This window comes from Melospiza georgiana, chromosome 4 (genome assembly GCF_028018845.1).
Source record: "Melospiza georgiana isolate bMelGeo1 chromosome 4, bMelGeo1.pri, whole genome shotgun sequence".
NCBI lineage: Eukaryota > Metazoa > Chordata > Aves > Passeriformes > Passerellidae > Melospiza > Melospiza georgiana.
In genome coordinates, this window is record NC_080433.1 from 51,823,488 (window position 1) to 51,831,650 (window position 8,163).

The 8,163-nt window shown below is 43.2% G+C and overlaps 1 protein-coding gene across 1 annotated transcript in view; it reads right to left on the reverse strand.

Annotated features, from left to right (window-relative positions):
* TMEM117 (transmembrane protein 117) overlaps positions 1-4,907 on the reverse strand; it is a 176,109-nt gene extending 171,202 nt beyond the window's left edge. Inside the window, exons 1-2 of the mRNA XM_058022668.1 lie at positions 4,825-4,907; positions 2,605-2,909 (exon numbers count right to left, since the gene is read on the reverse strand). Of these exons, the coding sequence (XP_057878651.1) occupies positions 2,605-2,881 (277 nt within the window). The 5' untranslated portion in view covers positions 2,882-2,909; positions 4,825-4,907. The remainder of the gene's footprint in view (positions 1-2,604; positions 2,910-4,824) is intronic.
* Between the last annotated feature and the right edge of the window lie 3,256 nt (positions 4,908-8,163).

Consider the following 8,163-nt stretch of genomic DNA (forward strand, 5'->3'; position numbering starts at 1 on the left):
TGCACAGTCCTTGGCCATCTCATCAGCACTGGCACTCTAGTGATCACAGCACTTCAAGGAGCTGCTGCAGATGACAGCAGAAGCAATGATTTTCCATGAGTTTGGCTGCCTGAGCTGGCTTGCTGCACTGTCACATCAACAACAGCACTGGCTCAGAGTGATGTGGCTGGCATTAGGAGGGTGGGGTTGTGACAGATCCACATTGGCTCAAATTGCCATGAACCTCAATGTGCAGCCTCAAATCAGATTGTACCTACACCCCTGCTGCTTGCCCAGACCACAGCCACAAATATCCATAAACCAGCACTGCCTTCAGGGTCAGGAATTTCTTCCCCAGTAGTTTCCTCTCAATGCTGACCCCATCTTAGTGCTGCCACAAACATCAGAATGGTCAGACATGTGATCCTTACAGAAATAAAAGATGGGTGCTGCTAATATGGGTAATATCCTGTTTCACTGAGCAACTGCACAAAGCAGCAGACACTGACAGACTTTCCCTGTTTGGCAGCAAGACTGAATCAAGCCACTTTAACATTTATGTTTAGCTACATATGATATTCACTTACAAATCCAGAAGGAATTATCATAATAACCTACCTAGATAGAAGATAATGACTCAGTTGTCAGAAAAATGTGTTCTCAAAAATAAAAATTCGTGTCTTGATGAGGTCATAGCCTATAAAAACTTGTTCCACTGGTTGTCTAGCCTTTCAGATAAAAAAAATGCTGGCTATTTGCCACTTCCAAGCACTGGACCTTGCATTACATACGCTGAACTAAAAGTTCTGCCCTTCAAATTTGAGCAAGTCACTCTCTTATCTTCCCTTTATCCTCTCAATCCTCTCACTATTGGGCAAATTTTCTAAATTTATCATCAGTTTCATCATTTTTCCTTAAACATCTTCAGTTTAACAAAATTTCTCAACTGAGGAAGCCAGAATTGAAAGCATTCTTTGTTAGCCCTTGTACCAGGTAAAATCCTCTCTTTATGGGAACATTTTACATTTACCATTACACTATGGTAAAACAGCTGAATAGTCTTCATGATGCTAAATTATTTTTCAGAATAACTACTTCAAGAGAAGTCTGTATTAAAAGTCATTTGATGTGGCTTTGCTTGTTCACTCCTCAACACAACGGCTTTACATTTGATTTATTGAAACAATAGTGGCTCTCTCTTGATCTTAATAGAACGAGACAGACTAAGGAAACGGCCTATTGCTCATGTGCTTTGAGGTGTTCCAGTAACCATCCATCCTGCAGTGCTACCAGTATAAGAATTTGGGGGTTGTCCATCCAGACCAGCAGCAACACACCCAGAATCAGATGTTTCAAACCATAGTGCAACTGGCAGAGATGTAGGAATGTGCCCCCTGTTCATGGAGTAACCAAATTATCCTTTGCCTCCTTAAAAAGGGAATAAGCCCAAAAGTTTCTCTCCTCAGTAAGGTAAAAAGACACCTCATAGGACCTTGGGGACTTCACCTCAAACTTAAGGAAAGCTAATTGGACAGAAGCAAAAAAGTCCCGCCTAGGCAATTTACTAGAAAAAGAAGATAACAAAAGGAACTAATCGCTTTTGTGAGGCGTTCTAGCAGGAGCAAGAGCCTGTTGCCCCTGGCTTGGGTTTTCTCTGTAAAGAGCTTTGTTATTTTGCCATTTGTTAAAACTTTTCTGTTTCCAACACTACCACAGAAGCCATCCTGCTGATTTTATGCCATCTGAGATGGCTGAGCTATCTCAGGTGTGATATAGGTCTCCAAGAGCTCATAAGATCTGGCTCAAGGAGACCCCTAGATTTGGCAGAACCAAAGAAATCTTTTCTACTGAAGATTTCTTGTTATCTCTAGAACATAGAGACAGCCTGGAGCCTTCAGATGCAACATTCTCTACAGGTGAATTAAGACAACAATGGATATATTTCTATCTCTATATATTTACACCTAAGTTCTCAGTCTCAGATTTTTTTTTTCCAGAGCCATTTCATCCCCTTCAGTTAGTTCATGTACGGTACATTCCTCAGTTAAGTCACAGCTTGTGTATGGAAACATTTACTGTCATGTTTTCCCCCATTTCCCACTTTTCCATTTTACTGATTTGCTCTTGTACTAAAACAGAGACAGGTCCTACCTCTCTAGAATTCTCATTTTCACATGGGAGCTCTTCAGCACAGCTCTGCTAATATTTACAAGAGCCTCTGCTTTCACTTAAGTGTCTTTTGACAAGACATGAAGAGCTGCTGCCCCAAGGAAGAATTCCTTTTCTTCAAATTGTTGAGAAATTACATAATAAGACATAAAAACTTTTCTGATAGTGCAAAGCAGTACATTTGTAACACAGAAAAATTGAAAGTTACTGGCCTCCCAAGTATTTAAGACCTGTCAGCTTTCACTATTTTTATCCTTTTTTGACTGAAGTCACTGAGAGTTATGCTATGGCATTAGTTTCCATCACAGTGTAAGCTTTGATGTACTGAGTTCTATACAGCTCTAAACAGTAGAAGTGATTGAAAGCAAAGTTTACTAAATTGCCATGAGTAGAAAGCTAAATGGAAAAGTCAGAAAGCCATTACCAGGAAGTCAGCAGATGCATCTTTTAACTTACCAAACAAGCACTGATGGAAGAGAAATTTCCCAGCTATCAGTCCTGTGAGAATGGCCAGGAGCCACATAAAGACCTTCAAAAATCTCCAGCCTCCTCCTTCAGGGTATTTGTTTGTTACAAAGGAGAAACAATTACCAACAACAATAACATTGGCTTCTGTCTGGCTGTGGGATACTGGGTCCTCAGCAAATATTAAGAAGTTAAAGAAGATCACTAAGTAAGCCACAACTAAGCGAGACCATGGGTGCTGGAAGTAGTAGCGGAAGTCTTTACCCATCCTCAGATACTGCAGAAGTGGGTTTTGCCTGTAAAGACACAAATGCATAATGTTATACGAACTCCGAATTCTCAGAGTTTAGAAGAGACTCACACATTACAAAATCAAATCATTGCAACCTTGTCATCAGTAATTTTTAATATTTTAGACTTGACTAGAAATGAAAGTTTCAATCAAAAGATATTGTTAGATCCAGACACAGGAAAAACTGAAATCTCTCCCTATTCCAATGTAAAAACAACAACCAAACATATGTACATTGCAGCACAAGATTTTCAGTTTCAAATAACTATACTTCATGCACCTCCTCCATAACTGGCATGAAAAGAATGAATACAAGAACATGGCAAGACACCTAAAACCCAGATTGCCTTTCCAGCCACACAAAAAATACAACACAGATTTCACAAAAAATTTATGCTAAGCCTAAATGAAATCTTTTTCCATGTAGGAGAAGGATGGAACCAGCCCAGAAGTCCAGAGGTCTTCTACTGGAAGCTTAAAAGCATATGACCCAGAAAGATCAGAAACGTGCGCTCACATGAAAGAATAACATCTTGGAAAAGTTTCTAGAATTAATTCCTGCAAGTCAGGCAAGCCTGTATAAATCTTTTCACTGACTTCAGAGAGTACACCTATATTTTCAAAACCATAAAATAATACACCCTGAAAACAGGCTGTTCTGTATGAATTCAAAAACTGTATTTTGAAACCTGCCTACTTATTAAGTACTGCTACAGAAACATGCAACTGACCATGGACCATTTTAGTTGTTTGCCATTTGATTTCTTTTTCTTTTATTCACAACCAATTAGTTGTTTCACCCTCTTCAACCACTTTGTATGCACAAAGATACAAGGTCTTTGTGCTGTAGAACACCAAAATTATTCAAGCGACACAGTGTGTAGGAAGAAAAAAAATGTGTCTAGTAATACTGCTTGTTTATTACAGCATGATCCTTCAAGGATACAGTGGCAAGTTTTTGCAAATGTCATATGCCTTGCAGAAAAAAAACCCAAAACAAACAAGAACCAGCCCACAAAAGACCTAAACCCCCTATCAATTACTCATCCCTTCCTGGACTTCTAACTTAGGACTTCCAAACTTAGAAATGGCATAAATTTCAATGTCTCCCTTTAGTTAGTCCCAAAATTATTTAATTCCATAACCTAATTTATATTAGTAAAATTGCAAGTAATCCTGTACCTAATAAATGAAAAGGATAAAAGAACCCCTCGACAGATTCAGACAATGCATTCAGTAAATAAAAAAAAGGAATAATATTCCATTATGCATAAATTACATATGAAAAAGAAAATAATACCACATTACAGAGTTTAAAAGTTGGCACAAGGAAGTGTCGGTCCTTCGAAAACTTTATGAAAAAAACTGATTTAAAGTAGGGGTCGCTGCCGAAGAAAATACCACTCTGGGGAGATTAAACTGCCTTTCGAGCCATAAGGATGCCCAAAGCTATTTCTTGTTCTCCTTTCGTTCTGTTACCATTAAGAAAAGTTTTGGTATTTCCTTATGTGTATGAGCCATCTTAAAATCCGAATGGGGCCGGAGAAAAACAACTACACGTCCTGGTATTTTTGACAGCTGCCGGATAGCCGAGAGTTATCAAACACCCAGCTGAAGACGCGGCTTCTTAGGAAGCGTTTTATAGCATCGGAAACCAATATTAGCAACAGCAGCAGCGACAAATTGCTAACAAAAATCCTGCTCCTACCCACCTCAACGCCGAAATCGCGGGTGCCGACAGCGCCGCGGACCACACGCCCGTCCCAACCTGTTAAATGGACCGGATTGCCCCTGCCCCGGCGCACACCGGGACCCGCGGCCGCCTCCCCCGGCGCGGTAGCTGCGGCCGCCGCCGCCCCGCCGGGCACCGGGCCACGGGCCCCCGCAGCGCCGCCGCCCGGGCCGCCCGCCGCACTCACCGCCGCGGGGATCCGGCGCCGCGGGCGCGCTGCTGCTGCTGCTGCTGCCGCTGCTGCTGCTGCTCCTGCTGCCGCTGCTGCTGCTGCTCCTGCTGCTGCTGCTGCTGCGGCGCGGCTCGGCGCCCGCCCGGTGCGGCTCCCGGCGGCTGCCGCGGCCGGCAGGGCCCCCAGCCCCTCGGGCGCTGACAGCGGCGCTGCTGCCGCGGCGTCCCGCCCCCCGGCCGCCGCGGGAGGCAGCGGCTGCGGCGGCGGCGGCGGCGGCTGCGCTGCTCCTCTCGGCTCCGCTCCGCTCCCGGGCGCGGGAGAGCGGCACCGGCAGTGCCGCAGCCGCGGCGGCAGCGGGCGGCGCCGCTGCGGCAGGGTCCCGGCGCCCCCGGCGCCCGTGCCCGGCCGTGCCCGCCCCTCCCCCGAGTCCGCCGGCAAGGAGCCGAAACGTGCGCGGTGCGCCGCGGGTGTCTTTATTCACCCCCGGAAAGGGTGGCCGGGGAGCCACGGGGGCTTGTCCAGCCGCCCAGGTGAACGAAACCCGAGCAGCACTCAATTCCCGTCGGTCAGACTCCAGGATTATGCAAATTTACAAACACGGAAAACAGGCGGTCAAAACTGGCTATTTATTATCCCAAAGCAAAAGTACAGGGCTGGCAATAACAGCCGGATCACTCAGGACGAGCTATGAAAACCCTCATATTTGGGAGGGGAAGGAGGTCTACACCCAATTTACTTACTTGGAAAGGGGCTATGCTGAGGCTCCAGGGTGCACACCCAGTCTGTACGGTCACTGTGTCGGGCAAAATGCCCCTGTGCTGCCTGCCAGAGTTGTTGACGTTGCACTTCAGCCGAATTGTCAACCAAAGCCTTTTAATGTGGGATGTGGTCCCTAGTGCCAGTGTGCTGGTATTGCTGACATCCCAGGAAAACGTTTACAGGATGCCCTTAGCATTGCATTATGACTGGGATTTAATGCAGTATGTACTAGTTCTGGTCATTGCTGAAGACAGATAAAACAAACTTGAAGTTGCTAGATACAATATATTTTTGGGAAAAGTCAAGTAGCTCCATTGGAGTGGGTATCTGAAATTTGGCATCAGACAACTGGCTGCTTCAGGCCAAGGTATACAAGAATGTAGCTGAGATCCACTGAGAAATGAGGAAGGCTCTTTAGAAGAGTCATGTTGCAAAAGACCAGCACAATCAGAACAAGCAGCTGAAGATGACTTGTGAACCCCTTCTGTACTTCTGGCAACACAGTATTATGTATTTTTGTAAATAAATGTAACCGCTATTGAAGATGTCCAACATAATCACCACATTATCTTCCTCAGTGGAATCGTCTGAGACCCTCAATTTTATGTAGAAAGATGCAGTATTCAGTATTTCACACTAACACACCCCAAGCTATCTTTACAGTAAAAAGAAAATTCAAAAAGCAAAATCATCATGTGCAATGTGAGAGTACAGAAATACAGTGAAAGCACTGCCTGTTCATGCAACAGTTCTGTGTGTACTGCCACGCTTGCAGAACTCTGTCTCCTTATGTTCAGCTAATGAGAATCCACAGAGAGGGAGGCAGCATGCACTACAAAGAGATCATACTCTTCATGCACCTACACACCAAAAAATATTCTCTTCAGCTCAGATTGGAACCCACGCTACTACAAAACATCCATGAACGTTTTTTTTCAGATAGTAAATCAGTGAGCAAGTTTTTGAAGTCACTAAGTTAATAAAATGAAATTCATCTACTTTTCTACTAAAGTAACCAAAAGCATAAGCGCTCCATATATCTCCCCCAAATTTCATGTTGTTCATTTGCTGTTTTAAGAGGAAGCTGATATAATTTTTAAAAGTGTAGTGTTTCACTCATATATAAAAAAAGATGGACTGCTCCTATTTCTTCTTTTTAACCAAGCAATCATGATTTACTTGATGAAATACACACCTGAATATCAACAATTAACAAATAATCTCAGTAGACGAGACTAATCAGGCCTGCTCACTGAAAGCCAGGGACTGCCTGCAACAGAAGAATATAAACAAACTCTTACCTACAAAACTGTCAGCAAATTAAAAAGTCAGAAGTAAAACCAGTAAATTGAACTTAAAAAGCAGGCTGAATCAGGACAATGAGTCATCTTGTAATGTTAGTTTTGATACTTGTGAATGGAACTAATCTATCGACACTCCTACTACAAAATAGCACTCGTGTAAAGGCTGCCATTTTACACCCAATTTCCAGCAGAGCTTAAGTATTGAACTAACCATATATTGATACTACTAATTGATATTACAGTATCAATTTTTGTCTGAGTGTCATTTTACACTCAGATATGAGGAGTCAGCACAATAGTCTGTAACTGGAATGTTCTTTTTGTAATAAATTATATGAAAATTCTCATATTTCAGTTTGTGCCCATTGCCTCTTGTCCCTCACTGGATATCACAAGGAGTCTGTCTTCATCTCTTCTCCTCCTATCAGGCTTTTAGACACATCAATAAGATCTTCCTTCAGCTTCCTCTTCTCAAGGTTAAACAGTCACAGTTTTCTCATCCTATCCTCCTTCTTTCATTTGTGGATGCACAAATGCCTCTTCCCTGGCATGCTTCTCATTAAAGGTACTTAATTCCCTCAAACCTCAAACCTCCACTACTCAGAGATTGTGCTCTTAATGTATTTTTCTTCCATCCTGCTGTTGTGGGTTGATCATGTCCAGCAGGTAAGCACCCACACAGCTGCTAGCTCACTTCCCCCTGCCTCCTTCCCCAGTGAAACAGGGGAGAGAATAGGAGAAAAAGAAAGAAAACCAGTAGGTCAACTGAAAGATGGTTTAATAAGTAAAGGAAAAGTAAAGTGAGAATTATAAAATGTATTAACTAAGGACTAAAAAAATATATGCTAGGGCAACCTCTCACCAAAGCCCACAGAAGACCATCAGTCTCTGATAAACAGCTTTGAATACACCCTCTATCTCACCCTTTTCCTCCACCCTGTTTTATTGGTGGGCATGATGTTATGGATTATATGGGGTCAGCTGTCCCAGCTCTGTCCTCTCCCAAATTCATGCCTACTTGCTGGTATGGGAATGTGGGCAGAATGGGAAAGCAAGACAGCCCTGATCCTGTGCAAGTATTGCTGAGCAATAGCCCAAACACTGGTGTGTTTTCAACACTGTTTTAGTCACAAACACAAAACACAGCACAATTTCTCTGCTATGATGACAGTCAATTCTGGGCCAGAACCAGTACACCTGTAAAAACATCCTTGGAACAAAAGACTCCCTGCTTTGGAATTTCACACTCATGATTATGACCACATGTCTCAGCTATAACACTTCAAACTTA